General features: G+C 38.7%; 1 protein-coding gene across 6 annotated transcripts in view; it reads right to left on the bottom strand.

The window, feature by feature from the left end:
• PIK3R3 (phosphoinositide-3-kinase regulatory subunit 3) overlaps positions 1-17,951 on the bottom strand; it is a 97,358-nt gene that overhangs the window by 37,442 nt on the left and 41,965 nt on the right. For 5 of the 6 annotated variants that reach the window (XM_037742882.1, XM_017540879.2, XM_037742881.1 and 2 more), the window contains 2 exons: positions 11,003-11,111; positions 8,147-8,245 (listed from right to left, as the gene is read on the bottom strand). In XM_037742882.1, coding sequence (XP_037598810.1) covers positions 8,147-8,245; positions 11,003-11,111 — 208 coding nt within the window. Of the gene's footprint in view, positions 1-8,146; positions 8,246-11,002; positions 11,112-12,660; positions 12,778-17,951 lie in introns of those variants that run through there. The other variant, XM_037742884.1, reaches the window with a different exon arrangement.

The raw sequence follows: 17,951 nt of genomic DNA on the forward strand, positions 1-17,951 counted from the left end.
CCACTGCACTCCAGCCTCGGCAACAGAGAGAGATTCCGTCTGAAAAAAAAAAAAAAAAAAAAAAAACTATCCAGACATTTAAAGCCATACTATGAGCAAAAAAAAAAGTTTGAGATGCCTACTAAACATTCAAAAGCAGATGATCCAGAATCCTACTTAAAGAATCTAAAGTTCAGGAGAAAGGCCTGGGCTAAAGATACAATTCAGGAGTTGCCAGCCTATTTGAAGGTGAGCATAGCTGGACAAAAGAAAAGGTCCAAGGTCTAAGCACTGGGGTATGCCAATGTTTAGTGGTCAGAGACATGGAAGGAAGAACCAGCAAAGGAAACCAAAAGGGAGCAATTAATGAAGTAAGAGGAGAACTAAGAGTGTGATATCCTAAAAACCAATTCATACAAAAGTATTTCAACAAAGAAGAAATTATCAACCAAGTCCAGTGATAATTAGGTTTGGCAAAGCAGAGATCACTCAATGAACTGACTAAATGGTTTCAGTGAAATGGAAAAGATAGAAGCCTGACTGGAATGGATTCAAGAAAATGGAAGAATATAGAGAAGAAATGCCCATAGACAAGTGTCTCAAGGAATACTGCTGTCAACAAGGGAAGAGAAATAGGGAAGTAGCTAGAAAGAGATATAGGGTTCAGATAATTTTATTTATTTGTTATTCTTAAATGGGAGATAACAGACTATATTCATATGCTGATGGGAATGACTCAGTAGAGAGACAAAAATTGTTGATCCAAAAAAGAGGACAAGATAATTCCTAGAGTGATGTCCTTGAGTAGATTAGAGGGATGGGATAGGATGCAGTCCACAAACGGAGAAGCAGACCCTGGGCAAGGACATGAACAGTCATCCACTGGAATAGGAAAAAGGCAGGCTATTCACATTAATGTGTAAATATGTTGATAGCTGTGGTAATAGGAGCATGAAGGAGTTCTCATCTGACTGTGTCCACATTATCAGTGAAACTAAAAGCAAGCTCTTTAGGTTGCTTTTAATTTCACTGATAATGTGGATACAGTCAGATGGAAGAAGGGCTGTCCTTTAAAAAAGGGTTGTCCTTTAAAAGAAAAAAAAAAAACAACATGTGAAATTGTCATTTAGGAAATAGATGGGGGAGCAGGGTGAATGGATTGTGGAAATGCGGAAGTTAAGCTAGGCAGTTTTGTTTTTTCCTTTTTATTTATTTATTCTTTCTTTCTTAAGCTAGGCAGTTTTAAAGGTCACTTAAGGTTAGTGGTCATAATTAATGTTAGACCAGTCCGTGTGGTCATGTCCCTTCCTCCACATTCAGCAGATCAAGCACAGGCAAGAACTAGGTGGAGAATTGAATTTAGTAAGTGTTGGAATTTAGTCAGGTTAGGGTCAAATTTGTTAAGAATATATTCACATGGGTAACTTTAATAATAATGGACCATGGATTCTAAGCAGAGATGGGAGAAGGAATGAAGGAATTGAAGGTCATGTCTTTATCTTGCTAGTCCTCTTTGTAATCTCAGCACCTAGTCCAATGCCTGGCAGATAGCAGATTCTTAAAGATTTGTTAAGTATCCTGGTTTTCTACAATGAATACTATTTACCAATTTAAATAATGAGAATTATTGAACTAAAAAATCTCTATTTCCTCACTACCTACTACTCTCTGCAGTCTGGCTCACAATCATTCCTCTCATTTGAGAGTCACCAATGACTATGAACAAACTCAGGCTCTGTCCCCTCACTTTATCCCAGAACTACCTTCTCCCTCACTCTCTCCCTTTCTTAGTATTTCATCCTTCCATAGCTTTGATGAAATTATTATTTTCTTTTGCTCTCTCAAACCACTTTTCCTGTCTCCTCCCTGACCCCAAACACAGTTATTCCCTAAAAATAAAATTTTGCCTTCAGCTTCCACCTTTTCAAATTTATATATTTTTTCATAAAAATCCCATTTACTCTATACGCATATGGTGGCTTGACTCCTTCTCTGGCCCTATTCTCTCTTCTAAGCATTAAACCTACATTTCTAGCTATATCCTAGATACATTTTTACCTTGCAATTCTGGAGCAGTTAGAAGTCAACATCTATCCCTTCTAAAAATCAATACTGGCTGGGTACAGTGGCTCACGCCTGTGATCCCAGCACTTTGGGAGGCTGAGGCAGGCAGATCATCAGGAGTTTGAGACCAGCCTGGCCAACATGCTGAAACCCCATCTCTATTAAAAATGTAAAAACTACTGGGTGTGGTGGTGGGCGCCTGTAGTCCCAGCTGCTCACGAAGCTGAGACAGGAGAATGGCTTGAACCCAGGAGGTGGAGGTTGCAGTGAGCCAAGATGGCACCACTGTATTCCAGCCTGGACAACAGAGTAGGACTCCTTAAAAAAAACAAAAGCAAACCAATATCTATCCTTTCTTCCCCCCATAAATGCTCCTGACTTTCCTATTTCCATAAATGGCATATTCATTCTCAGCCTACCAGGTTCAAACCACAGTCACCTTCAGCTCCCCCTCAATTTCATACTTATTCTATTGTCAAATCCCTCTGTTCTCAAACTCTACATTGCCTTTTAACTCCCCAACTCCTTTCCTAGAGCTACTAGCCTAGGTAATTTTGTATCCAATCATTTTATCATGTGATTCCCCATTCCCTTGCTGGTTTAAGCAATTCTTCTGCCTCAGCCTCCCAAGAAGCTGACTATCCCTTCAAGCTAAAATATAGCCTGATCACAGCTTCCCTGCAGAAATAATATAGTGGTTCTCCCCAACTACCTACAATATTAAATACAAACTCGCAAGTTTTGGAATTCAAAGCCCTCTTAAACATGACCCCTTTCCAACCTCTTATCCCTTACCACTTCTTCTTTACAAACTTTATCTTTTAGCCAAACAGGACTACATCTTACAGAAAGCGGCTATAAATTCTCACCTCTGTATATTTGCTCCTATTGTTATCTATTCCTGCAACTCTCTCCCGCTTTTTACATGTCTAAACCTATCCCCTTCTTCAAGATATTCTGCAAATGCAATTTCTTCCATGAAGGTCAGTTTTCTACATTCTCTTAACAAAGATAGCTCTTTTCCTCCTTTCAGCCTCCAAAGCATATTGTGTGAACCTCTCCTGCTATTAACCTTTCACTCAAAGCCGTTTTCTCATTTCTTTTGTCTTCACTAGACTATATATTCCTTGAGACAGAAGTTTTAACTCACTGTTAGATACCCTGCAGAGTAACTAGCACTAAGTTGCAAGTATTTATTAAACTGAACTAAGATCATCACTCTTCTGCCCTGCAAAATCTATCAAGGTCTAGTTCAACTGTCATTTCCCGAGAAACTTTCTCTTCGTCTTTCTCTCAGTAAATGTCTTTCTTTCAAACATTTATTCAACATCTATCAAACACCTACTGTATGTCAGACTTTGTGATAGATACATGAAAACTTTCAAACATTCTTGCTAATGCTAACAAGTGATGAATGGATAAACAAAATGTAGTATATACATACAGCAGATTATTATTCAGCCTTAAAAGGAATGAAATTCTACAACTTAGTGTCAGATTAAAACCATTTTCCAGATAAATAAGAAGGATAGTCATCTATTAAATAAGCATTTATAGGCTGGGCATGGTGGCTCATGCCTGTAATCCCACCATTTGGGAGACCAGGGTGGGAGGATCACTTGAGACCTATAGTGTGAGACCAGCTTGGGCAACATAGTGAGTGAGGCTTCATCTCTACAAATAAGTTTTTACAAAATTAGCCACAAGGCAGGGTGGCATACCCCTGTAGTCCTAGCTACTCAGGAGGCTGAGGCAGGAGGATCAACTGGCCCATGAGTTCGAGGCTTCAGTGAGCTATGATCACATCACTGTACTCTAGCCTGGGTGACAGAGAGAGAGAGAGCCTATCTCTCTCTATATAAATATAAGGCATCCATTCTCTAATGCTTACCCATTATCAGGCACTAATATAGACACTGGAGAGATAGCAATGACTAAACAAATTCCCCAACCTCAGGGAATTTAAATTCCAGTAGGGCAAGATAGACTAGGTAGAAAAGGAGAAGAAAATAGACAGTGAGCTACCCATACAGTGAATTAGTCAATGCCATGGGTCTATATGAGTTAGACTATTCTGACTGTTGCTTTGCCTCTGCTGTCCATTATGATAACTATGTCCACCCTGCCTTTGTCAACTGAGTGCCTTCACTTGGCCTCTGCTACCCTGGGATCCAGTTATTTCACTGCATTTAAAATTTTCAATTGACTTACTACAGTTCCCATTTTAAGGTTTGGCCTAAAGAGAAGAGCAATCATGGCGTTCAAGAATGATGGGGTTCTCCTCACAAATCTGTGTCTCAAAGTACTGCTGAAAAGTATGTGGTCTGGACCCACCCAGCGTGAATAAACTTTAAGTGACAAAGCCACTCTAGCAACCCAGTCTCCTCCTTAAGTCTTTGACTCTCTTCCTCTATGTTAATCAAGATAGATCAGACACCTCCAGCTGGCTCACAGTAGGCCATCTTTTCATCCATGTTTCAGCCAACTAACCAAATAAATTGCTGCCTTTCCTAACTCCCTGAGCCGCAATATTAAATGCAGAATCTCTGTTTGGTAGGCGAATAACAATAAATTCAGCCTGATCCAACTTTTTTATGTTTCTTCCACCATTATCTCGCACCCTAAATATCTATTCCCATACATGTTTTCCAGATTTCTGCTTGTAGAAATTAGAAAACTCAAGTAGCTCTTTTAGCATGTAGCGCATCTCCTCATGGGTCATACTTTGTACCTCATCTTTCGGGGCCACTGGGATCCAAGTCTAGTTATAGGTCTAGAAGCAAAGAAGGGTGGTGGGGGTGGGTCCTGAGGAGACTCAGCATCCTCTTGCTTAGCAACTGCCTCGAGGAAGACCGTTATGGTTTCCTCAGGCAATGCAGGGTCAATCCCCTCAGACACAGGTGGAAAGGCCAGTATACGGGGGATGCTGAGAGGCCATTTCTGTAAGCAAAAAAGATTCATCAGAATTTAGGAGCTCAGTGTCCCCAGGCTCATCAGGGTCTTCCCACACATCCCCATCCCAATGTACAGAATCCCATTCTTTCCCAACCAATGCCCTCACTTTAACAGCAGACACCTTACAAGGCCAATATTTCAACTTTGATTGTAATTCAGCTAATCACATGATGAGGGCATGTGTTTGATTTTTTTGCAATTTCACACCTGTGGCAACAGAAGAGAAGATACTGACTCAGGGCATATTTAGAAACTCTTGGGCTATTTATGGCAGAGCTGGGGCCAGGAAATCAAAACCCTGAGCTCATCCTTTACTTTCATCACTTTGTCCAGCAACATTAGAAAACCTTGGTTTTCTACAAATGTTTGAAAATGTCAAATACAGAGTTGCCAAGTTTCTTGCCTCTTACAGGTGGTAAATTAGGTATCAAGTGCATATATTTTGCATATCTCTATATAAACAGTTCACATCATGGACTATCAGTTCTCTCTGTACTATTAGAAGTAGGGTCCTTAGCATTCTTAAGTCTCATCAAATTAGCCAATTTCAGAAACCCCAAAATTCATTAAGGAAATTCATTTTTAAAATTATCTTCCTAGGCTGGGTGCAGTAGCTCACGCCTGTAATCCCAGTACTAGGAGGCCGAGGCTGGAGGACTGCTTGAGCCCAGGAGTTTTGAGACCAGCCTAGGCAACACAGGGAGACTCCATCTCTACAAAAAATAAAAAACACAAAAATTAGCTGGGTGTAGTGGCATGCACCTTTGGTCCCAGCTACTCAGAAGACTGAGGTAGGAGGACCACCTATGCCTGGGAGGTTAAGGCTGCAGTGAGCCATGATCACGCCACAACACTCTAGCCTGGGAGACACAGCAAGATCCTGTCTTTAAAAAAAAAAAAAAAATACCTTCCTCTAGAATCATTCCTGGTACCAAATCTGTGTTTTGTTTTTTTTTTTTTCTTTTCTGTGGGGGACGGAGTTTCGCTCTTGTTACCCAGGCTGGAGTGCAATGGCGCGATCTCGGCTCACCGCAACCTCCGCCTCCTGGGTTCAGGCAATTCTCCTGCCTCAGCCTCCTGAGTAGCTGGGATTACAGGCACACGCCACCATGCCCGGCTAATTTTTTGTATTTTTAGTAGAGACGGGGTTTCACCGTGTTGACCAGGATGGTCTCGATCTCTTGACCTCGTGATCCACCCACCTCGGCCTCCCAAAGTGCTGGGATTACAGGCTTGAGCCACCGCGCCCGGCCCAAATCTGTGTTAATCAGAGTTCTGCAGAGAGACAGAACCAATAGGAGAGAGAGAAAGATAAATATGAGGGGATTTATCAGCGGAATTGGCTCACATGATTATGGAGGCTGAGAAGTCCCATTACAGGCCATCTGCAAGCTGGGGTGCCAGCAGCGTGGCTCAGTCCAAGTCCTAAATCCCTAGAACCCGGGAAGCTAATAGTATAACTCTCAGTCCAAGACTGAAGGCTTTAAGAGCCCACAGGTGTGGGGAGGATTGGTGTAAGTCCTGGAGTCCAAAGGGTGGAGTTCTGATTTCCAAGGACAGAATAAGAGTGTGCTTCAGCTCCAAGATAGAGAGAGAGAAAATTCTTTCTTCTTTCCTTTTGTTCTATCCTCAGCCAATTGGATGGTGCCTACCCACATTGAGGGACAATCTTCCTTACTCAGTCCACTGACCCAAATGCTAATCTGCTATGGAAACACCCTCACAGACACATCCAAAATAATGCTTTACCAGTTCTCTAGGTATTCCTCAATCCAGCCAAACTGACACCTAAAATTAATCATCAGATATATTAAGGCCATGGAACAGGACAAGTTCATCTTAAGAGAATGAATACAGAGAAGAAAAGGAGGCCCAAGTCTAAGCCCTGGAACACTTAACATTTAGATATTGAGCAAAATAACTTAAAAGTTAAGAAGAAAATCAGGAAAGTATGATGTCTTAGCCAAAACAATAAACTGCTTTTAGGAAGAGGTGTCTATGACTAATGCTGCTAAGAGGTCAAGTAAGGTAAGAAGAGAGAAGTGGCCACCGGTTTAGCAGTATCCGTGGAGTGGTGGAGACAGAAGCCTGACTGGAGTAGAGGAAAAACTGTGTTCAATGAATTATTGTAGAATACTGATTAGTCAGCACAGTTCAAGTGCAAAGGTATTCACTTCTTTAGCTCTTTACCAGAAACTAAAATAGTGCCTCCAAACGTATGCCATATTAGCATAAAACATTGCATTTTTTTCCTAAAGATATTAAGCTGGAAAGGCAGCAAAGAGCCAGATGAATCTAGATCTGAACTCTTCCACTACCACTTTCTAACTATGTGACTTTAGGCAAGTTTCTTAACCATGTTAACCCTTAGCTACCTCATCTATAAAACAGGAGTAGTAATAATACCTACCTCATAAGGCTGTTGTGAGGAATAAATGATACGTTGCATGTAAAGGGCTTAGTACAAGAAAGTTAGTCATTGTTATTGTTACTGTTATTTTCTTATTGTTAAATAGTTCCTTTTTTAAAAAAATCATAAGGCTTTATTGTAATTGGGCTACTTTAATTATTAAAATTAAATATAGAAATTTCTCATGCACTTTCCTTAACCTTTAAAAAATATGTGTAAATATAAAAATTCATACATCCAACACTTAAAAAGACTCTAACATGCCCATGTGGAAAGCATGATACAGGCTGAGAACTACTTTATCTTCAACATATCCTCATTAACCAAAATTATGTTGAGTTCTGCTTTCTAAAGTCTGCATTAAGGAAGATAATAGGGTTATTTGAAGGACAGATTCATTTTTACCCTTAGAATATGCCCATGACTTCTACTTCCTTTATAAGGTCAACCGTATGCTTCTTACTCCCCTACATTTTGGGATTTTAGCCTTTTCATTTTATTTCTACATTTTTTTAAGTTACCATTTTTATATAAAATGTTTAAATACTTATTTAAATACTTAATATACAGAAAAAAGAATTAGCCAAACTATATATTTATGCACATTTAATTAGGTACATAAATTAAATCAAAATATGAAAAATTATATAGATAAAGATTTAAATACAGAAATATCTGTATACCCAGAACTAAAATAATATTAGTAGAGCACTAGCCAAAAGACTGAAAAGTACTTACCGCAAAGTCAAAGTATAATCTCCTTGCATTTTTGTTGAGGCATCTCGGACCAAGAAGGTCCCATCTGGCATATCCCGCAATTTGTCATTTACCTCCTCCCTGAAGAACAAAATTACAGGAAAAATGAAAAAATGTAAACACTGGTTGTCTTTACATGTTACTACTAAAGCTGCTTGGGTAGTAGGTGTGCCTAAGGTTATAGAATAATGGAGGCCTTTAGAGGTCATTTAGTTCTTCTCCCTAAATATGCTCTTTCTGTTTTGATTTTTGGTGTTATGCAATCTAAAGAAGGGCTATTTGATTTTTAAACTCTTCCATATTTCAAATGTGTGTAAGAGATTCTGTTTCCATTAAACCTTTAGGGCTTCCTTACGCAGTTCTGAACTTGTAAAGTTTCAGGAAAAAACAGCGGCTGTTTAAAATGAAGGTTATATTTAAGCAACAGTGACAGCTGTTTCTGAACAGAAGAGGGAAAATTCACTAAGTTCATAACCTTTCAATAGGATATTCTCCTAGTTTGAATTTTTCTAATAACAAATTCCTTCTGTAGAGTTGGTTTAGGACCATAAGGCACAACACTAGAACACTTAAGGAAATGGCAGGGCATAAAAGACCCTTGAATCACAGCAGAACCACAGGATCTTAAAATAAAAAATAACAGACTATTTTATTGTACAATATTAAAATAAAAATATTCTAATGAATTTTAAAATAAAATGGCCAGGTGCAGTGGCTCATGCCTATAATCCCAGCACTTTGGGAGGTTGAAGAAGACAGGTCACTTGAGGTCAGGAGTTTGAGACCAGCCTGGCCAACATGATGAAACCCTGTCTCTACTAAAAATACAAAATTAGCCGGACATGGCGGTGGGGCAAGCGCCTGTAATCCTAGCTACTTGGGAGGCTCAGACAGGAGAATCGCTAGAACCAGGGAGGCAGAGGTTGCAGTGGGCTGAGATTACACCACTGCACTCCAGCCTGGGCGACTGAACGAGACTCTGTCTCAAAAAAAAAAAAAAAAAAAAAAAAAAAAAAAAAAAAAAAAAAAAAAAAAATTAAATTAAATGTATTAAGTCCTCTTCAAAAAATTAAACACAGAAATACCATATGACCTGGCCAATTCCATTCCATTCCTGGATATATACCCAGTATATACCCAGGGACTCGGGGACTCAAATATTTGTGCAACAATATTAATTGCAGCATTATTTACAATAGCCATAAGCCAGAAACAATCCAAATGTCCAGATGAATGGATAAAAAAATATATAGCATATACATATAATAAGATATTACTCAGCCTTAAGAAGGAATAAAATTCTGACACATGCTACAACATGAATGAACCTTGAAGACGTATGAAAAAAGTGAAATAAGCCAGTCACAAAAGGACAATTATTATACGATTCCACTTGTGCATGATACCTACAACAGTTGAATTCATAAGACAGAAAGTAGAATGATGGTTGCCATGAGCTGAAGAAGGAGAGAAGGAGAGGTTATTGTTTAATGGTACAGAATTTCAGTTAGGAAAAATGAAAACATTCTGGAGATTGATGGTGATAATGGTTTCACAACAATGAAAATGTACACTTAAAATAGTTGAAATAGTAAGGGTTTTTAATTTTTTTTTAAATTAAATAAATACCATTTTGGTAGAGGAAGAGAACACAGAAGAGAAAGGAATAGATAAGTGTATTGAGGAATACAGCATCAACCTTGAAGTTGATTTGACAGAAATGGATAGAGCTTTAAAAAGAAAATATATTTGAGACCCATTAAAGCAAAGTTGAACAAGAAAAAAATTTTAATAAGAAAACATAATATTCTAATTAAACGTATATAATTCCCTCTTCAGATTCAAAATGATCTAAAACCACACTTTACCCAAAAAACAAATTTGTCTTAGAGTCCTGTTTATCAAACTGGGTGTGTAAAGAGACTGCACTAAATTCACCTAGGGAAGCTGTTAAATGCAGATTCCTGGGCTCCACCTCAATTAATTTTTGTGCATGCAAAGACTTTGGTATCACTGGCTTAAAGAAAGAAAGGTACAGAAATCTAAGTACCCACAAATATTGACAATTTTAAAACACATGTAACTATCCTAAATGTCTAGGTGTCACTTGTTCAGAAATCCATCCTCAATATAGTATTAGAAGTAATAATCACACCTGTAATTTAAAATTTTTCAGCCGGGCATGGTGGCTCACACCTGTAATCCTAGCACTTTGGGAGGCCAAGGCGGGTGGATCACCTGAGGTCAGGAGTTTGACCAGCCTGGCCAACATGGTGAAACCCCAGCTCTACTAAAAATACAAAAATTAGCTGGATGTGGTGGTACATGACTGTAATCCCAGCTACTCAGGAGGCTGAGGCCAAGAGAATTGCTTGAACCCAGGAGGTGGAGGTTACAGTGAGCCAAGATCTTGCCACTGCACTCCAGCATGGGCGACAGGGTGAGACTTGGTCTTGAAATAAATAAATAATAAAGATTTTCTTGTCACTTTTTCATGTGAAGCAAAGTATTAAGACACTTATGAAATGTTCCCACACAAAATTTTTTAAATTGTAATCTTTAAATGACAATTAGTAGTGCATTACAATGCTCTACTTTCTTTCTTTTTCTTTTTTTTGAGAGTCAGGGGTCTCACTGTTGCCCAGATTAGAGTGCAACAGAGTGCTCTCTACAACCTCGAACTCTGGTATCAAGCGATTCTTCAGCCTCAGCCTCCTGAGTTGTTGGGATTATAGGTGTGAGCCACCATGCCTGGCTTAAAATTATTTACTTTAACTACTAATTATCACAAATGACTTTATAAAAAACTGCATTCAATTACAGTAGCATTCTAGTTACCTTGAAATATCCCCCCAGTACCATTCTGCATCCTGAAGAGAAACAGAACAGTCCTTCATCCCATTTGTAACTGCTGAAGTCATTGGCTTAGGTGGCTTTGGCGGAAGAGCTAGAAGAGAAATGAATATTATTCTGTAGATGTAAATTATTGTTTTCTAATTTCCTCAGGAGCAGCACACTAACCAAAGTATGTTAAGATTCTAATAATTATCAATCAAGTTAAGTATTATTTTATGTTAAATGTTAGCCACAGAAGGAATCCTTTTGATTGCCTAAAAAGTGAAAATTTCAAGATATTTGGTTTTCCCTTTCTTCTGAAACACCGACTTCTAAGTCTGTAAAACTTCATCATCTCTCAACATGCAGCCCCTTTCAAAACAACTCAGTCCAAAAGCCACTAAGTGACCAATGTATATCATAAAGACTATAGTTAATAATATTGTATTATATACTGGTAATTTGCCAAGTGAGTAGATTTTAGGTACTCTTACTACAAAAAAAAAAGGGGGGGGGGTAACTCTATGAAGTGATGGGTATGTTATTAATCATTTGCTTAACAGTAATAGAATGAACCCTCTTGTTTCGAACTGGAATTACAGCTACTGATATCAACTCATGAATTTCAATGTATATAAACATAAATATGTAAATGCCTGTACACAGAATACATATAGTCCCTAGCTCTGTCCCCTGAGACAGAGATCCCTAACTCCCAGGCCACAAACTGGTACTTGTCCATGGCCTGTTAGGAAAAGGGCCACATAGCAGGAGGGGAGCAGTAGGCAAGCAATCATTACTGCCTGAGCTTCAGCATTAGATTCTCACAGAAGCACAAACCATATTGTGAATTGTACATGCAAGGGACCACGGTTGTGCGCTCCTTATGAAAATCTAATGCCTGATGACCTGAGGTGGTACAGTTTCATCCTGAAATCAATACTCCCACCCCAACCCCACCCCAGCAATGAAACCAATCCCTGGTGCCAGAAAGGTTGGGGACTGCTGCCCTGAGAGGTCCTGGGGACAATACCCCAATATGTACACTAAGCACCTAGACCTTGCTTTCTAATACCATTCTCTACTAAAAGGAAACAGGGCTCTTTGAAGAAATGGCTGATTCAAGGAACAGAATAGCGCAAGTATCAAATAAGCCTAGAACGCTGTCTTGTGCCAAAAAGGAAGGAAGTGCTCAAAGAATGAGAGAGGGTATGTTAAAAGAACAAAATGGTGAGCTTGAAGGAGCTCTCACTAACCAAATCTGGAACAGCTGGCCTATCAACACAAATGAAAACAGTAAAGAAATATAACTCATTAAACAAAATAGGAATATATGTGTCCATGTAGATATAAATAAATAAATGAAAGAAATAAAGGTTGATGAAGACCAAAATTAGTATTATCTCAATGTACTGTCCCACAAGATGCTAACTGCAAAAGAAAAAACAATAATAGTGGAAAAAGCTGGCAAATACCACCTTAATCAAGCAATTAAGGTTAATATTACAAATAATGGTGAAACTCTGGGCCCTAATACAATGCACTAAAAAGGACATAACATCACTTCTGTGACATTCCTGCCAAATATGCATAAACTGAATCTAATCATAAGGAAACATCAGACTAACCATGACTGAGGGACATTCTACAAAATAACTGAACTGTAATCTTCAACAATGTACAGGTCATGAGGGTCAAGGAAAGACTGAGAAAATGCAATGTGTAATTCTGGACTGGGTCCTTTTTGCTATTCAGGACAACACTGAGACAATGGGCAAAACTTGAATGGGATCTGAGGATGACATGGTAGAAATAGAACAATGTTAGTCTTCTGATTTTTATGGTTATACTGTGCTTCTGTGGGAAAATATTCTTGTTTGTGGAAAATACACAAAAATGATCATCATTTGGCATCATGTTGACAACTTACTCTCAAATGGTTCAAAAAAATTATGTTCTTTGAACTGTACTTGTATCTTTTTTGAGACTGTTTCTTTTTTCTTAATTTAACCAAAAAATTGTAAGCAATCTGGGGGAAAGGAAAACAATGTGAATATTTTCCCCAAAACAGAAGTCCCTTAATTGGCCGGGTGCGGTGGCTCACACCTGTAATCCCAGCACTTTGAGAGGTGGAGGCGGGTAAATCAACTGAGGTCAGGAGTTCGAGACCAGCCTGGACAACATGGTGAAACGCTGTCTCTACTAAAAATACAAATATTAGCTGGGCATGGTGATGCACACCTGTAAGCCCAGCTACTCAGGAACCTGGGGCATGAGAATCACCTGAAGCCAAGAGGCAGAGGTTGCAATGAGCTGAGGTTGCGCCACTGCACTCCAGCCTGGGAGACAGAGTGAGATTTTGTCTCAAAAATGAAAGAAAGAAAAGGAAGAAAAAAAGAAAGTAAAGAAAGGAGAAGGAAGGAGGGAAGGAGGGAAATGTCCATTAATCAACTGATTTTCAACATGGGTGTCAAGATAATTCAATGAGGGAAAGAATAATCTTTTTAACAAATTGTTCTGAAACAAGTGGATATCCACATGCAAAAAGAATGAAGTTAGATTCCTGCCTCACACCAAAATTAAATAAACATAGATCAAAGACCAAAATAGCAAGAGCTAAAACTATAAAATTCTTAAAAGAAAAAATAGGCTTAAATCTTTGTGACCTAAGATTAGGTAATGGTCTCTTAAATATGACCCCGAAAATAGCAAACAAGAAAAAATAGATGAACTGCATCAAAATTAAAAACTTTTGTGCATCAAAGGACATCATCAAGAAAGTGAAGAGACAACCTACAGAATGGGAGAATGTTTTTGGAAGTAGAACTGATAAAATATATTTTTGTAAACATTTGTCAATGTATCTGTAAATATATTTTTGTACTTGCATCTAGAATTCATAAAAAAAATCTTTCAATTCAATAATAAAAGACAAATGACCCAATTAAAAATGGGCAAAGGATCTGAATACATATTGCTCCAAAAGACAGGCAGCCAATAAGCACATGAAAAGATACTGAACACAGCCAACAGAGAAATGCAAATCAAAACCACAGTGAAATACCACTTCACACTCACTAGGATGACTATAATTAAAAAGAAAGATAATAACAAGTGTTGGTAAGGACGTGGAGAAATTGGAATGCTCATAGACTGCTGGTGGGAACGTAAAATGATGCAGCTGCATGGAAAACAGTCTGGCCGTTCCTCAAAAGATTAAATGCAGAGTTGCCCAGCAATTTCACTCTAGCATATACCCGAGAAAAAAGAAACATATATCTACACAGAAACTTGTACATGAATGTTCACGGTAGTATTATTTATAATGGCCAAAAAATGGAAAACAACCCAAATATCTATCAACAGACAGATAAATAAAATGAGATATATATCCATACAATAGATTATTCAGCAAGAGAAAGGAATGAGGTACTGACATATGTTAAAACATGGACAAACCTGAAAACATTCTGCTAAGTGGTAGAAGCCTGTCATGAAAAGCCATGTATTATATAATCCCATTGCCCAGAATAGGCAAATCTATAAAGACAGAAAGTAGATTAATGGTTGACTACGGCTGGGGAGCAAGCAGGAAATAGGGAGTGACTGCTAATGTATAAAGGATTTCTTTCAGGGTAATGAAAATATTTCAAATTTGACTACGATGATGGTTGTACAACTTGCTGAAGACACTAAAAACCACTGAATTATACAATGTGGGTAAATTTCATGGTATGTGAATTATATCTCAATAAAGTTGTTTTAAAATAACTATCAGACTTCTGAAATTACTAGATGGGGGAGGATGTGCTATAATCTATACTTTTTTTCAAATTAGCTAAATACCTGTCTTATTTGAAAGGGATTTTATGTGACTTACAAAAGTAGCTACAGTTGGAACTATAACTTAGCAAAATTTAAAATTCTTCTACTTACCCACTTAACACAAGGATTAACAGTATAAACAGGTGTTATACAAAGCACTGCACTATAGCTATGCAAAGGTACAAAGACAAAGTGTTCCCTGCACTCAAAAGAACAAATCAAGAGGGAATAACACACAGAAACACCTAACTATAATACTCATTCAGAATGGGGTAAAAGCAAATTTTAATGGAAACCCAGCAAAAGGAGTAAATTGGGGAAACTTTAAGGTCAAAAATTAAGCTTCTCAAATCTAGTCCTTAGTGATTTGACTGTATGACCAACAGGGCCCAACAAGAATCAATGTGCTTCCTTGTATCAGCAGGTGGGTTACTCCCTAATCACCTTCAAAAGAAGTTATGGAGACTTGTCTACATCCCTTCAATGGAGGAGCACTATGATGAGATGAGTTAAGTTGATCAGACTGCCTGAGGAAGCTGCTATTTATGGGTAATGATAGTTCACAGATAGCTCTACCACCAACAACACATAATGACCATTTCACGTCTATCACAGAGGGCAGCCTCCTTGTATCTTGCTGTTCTCAACTACAGAAACGTAAGAAGAATGAAATTATTATAAAGGCAGTTTCTACATGAAGTTGCTAAAAGAACACAATCATAAGATCTGAACTAAATGCAGTATTGGCCTATTTCTACATTCCTACTATCTATCATCACACTCCACACATACATAGGCAAATATATATTGAACACCTCCTATGTTCCAGAAGCTGTGAACACAGTAATTAACTAGATATAGTCTCTATACAGATGGACTTTATAATCCAAAAGAATAAATTTCAAGATAATTCATTGTTCCTAAAAGCTCTACCAAACTAAACTGAATCTTCAATCTAAATGTTTTGCCTTCTGAGAGTTGCTCCACGCCTTCTCATGTGGATTGCAGAATATACTAGACAAATGTGAATAAAAACTTATCTCCTAATAATCTAATTGCATGAAGATAAGCAGATTTTTATCTATATGTCTCTTCCAGGTTATGATATTATAAATAAAGGTAAAAGAATTCCAAATCATTTAGCTTTTAAGTAGATCAAAAGGACTATCTTGAGGGAAAAACTGATTAGGGTATATTAGTCATCTTTTCAACCCTTTGACAAAGTAGTTCTTGCATTAGGTGAGCACTGCATTGCTGAGTGATAAGTACACCTGAGCAAATACCTTCTGAAATGGCTATCTATAAAATATAGAGCACTTTTACTTCTACTTAGTAAACAATGAAAAATATTTCTGTTTCCATTTTTAGAAAATATATTACAAGTTTGGGTTTTGTTTTAATCACGAGACACGGTCTCATTATGTTGCCCAAACTGGTCTCAATCTCTTGGCCTCAAGTAATCTTCCTGCCTTGGCCTCCCAAAAGTGCTGGGATTATAGGCATGAACCACTTACACCTGGCCTATATTACAAGTTTTTAAATATTAGCAATACAGAAAGATATTTTCAATTCAGTTTTAATTAATATGTAGATATATGAACAAACATACAGACATATACATGTAAGTGTGTATGTGTGCATATAGATATATATGCATAGAAACATATGAAAAATACACAGACTGTTAATAGTAGGTACAACAGGGATCAGGGAACAGCAGAGGAGAACACTGTGTAAGTAAGTATATATATTGTGTACATTTTTCTAATGTGTTTCAATAACAAAAACAAAAATTGTGCCAGGTGCAGTGGTGTGCACCTATAGTCCCAGCCACTCGGGAGGCTGAGGTGGGAGGATTGCTTGAGGCCAGAAGTTCGAAGCCACAGTATGCTATGACTGCACATGTGAATAGCCACTGCACTCCAGCCTATAATCCCTAGACTTTGGAAGGTCGAGGCAGGTGGATCACCTGAGGTCAGGAGTTTGAGACCAGCCTGGCCAACATGGTAAAACCCTGTCTCTACTAAAAATACAAAAATTAGCTGGGTGTGGTAGGGGGCTGTAATCCCAGCTACTTGGGAGGCTGAGGCAGGAATATGGGCTGATCCTGGGAGGCAGAGGTTACAGTGGGCCGAGATCATGCCACTGCACTTCAGCCTAAGCAATGAAGTGAGACTGTCTCAAAAAAATATTAAAAAAAGCAATCTGATTCATACCACTGTACCTTGGAAAGGCCAGGAATTGGAAGCACAGTGTATCTCTGAAGGGAGGATTGAGTCATTGGGCCGAAAACAGAGAAGTAGGCTGACAATCTACAGAAAGAGCAGTTAGGTCCTTCGCTCTCCCCACCTGCCCAAGCAACCAGGCAACTACCCCTCCTCCACTCTAGACAAAGGCTGCCTGTCAACTCACCAGTCCAGGGAAATAATTAGAAAGACTCTAGACTCAGGGAACACCAAGCTCAGCTGAGAATAGGGGTGAACGCTATACTGAAAACAGCATAACTAAGGAAATGTCTACCAAACAGGTAGATTCCCCTAGCCCCTTCTGGTTACCCAAACAATGAGCTGTCAAGGGTATACCCCCAGTCAGGATTTGGTAGATTTTTCTCCATAGAAACTGATGGGACACTATAAAATGTCTAAAAATACAGATATTCTCAGGTTACCCAATGATAAAGATATTCATCATCTTTTTTTTTTTAATTTTTGGTAGAGATAGGGTCTCAGTATATTGCCAAGGTTGGTCTTGAACTCCTGGGCTCAAATGATCTTCCTGCCTTGGCCTCTAAAGTGCTGGGATTACAGGTGTGAGCTACCACATCTGGCAGGTATTTATCATCTTATCACTTCTCAGTGAAGGCCCCCGGTTAATAAGTTTCTGACCACTCACATGGAGCTTCAACATGGATGAACCTTGAAAATATTATGCTTGGCCGGGCGCGGTGGCTCAAGCCTGTAATCCCAGCACTTTGGGAGGCCGAGGCGGGTGGATCACGAGGTCAAAAGATCGAGACCATCCTGGTCAACATGGTGAAACCCCGTCTCTACTAAAAATACAAAACATTAGCTGGGCATGGTGGTGCGTGCCTGTAATCCCAGCTACTCAGGAGGCTGAGGCAGGAGAA

Source organism: Cebus imitator, unplaced genomic scaffold (genome assembly GCF_001604975.1).
Source record: "Cebus imitator isolate Cc_AM_T3 unplaced genomic scaffold, Cebus_imitator-1.0 Scaffold129, whole genome shotgun sequence".
Lineage (NCBI taxonomy): Eukaryota > Metazoa > Chordata > Mammalia > Primates > Cebidae > Cebus > Cebus imitator.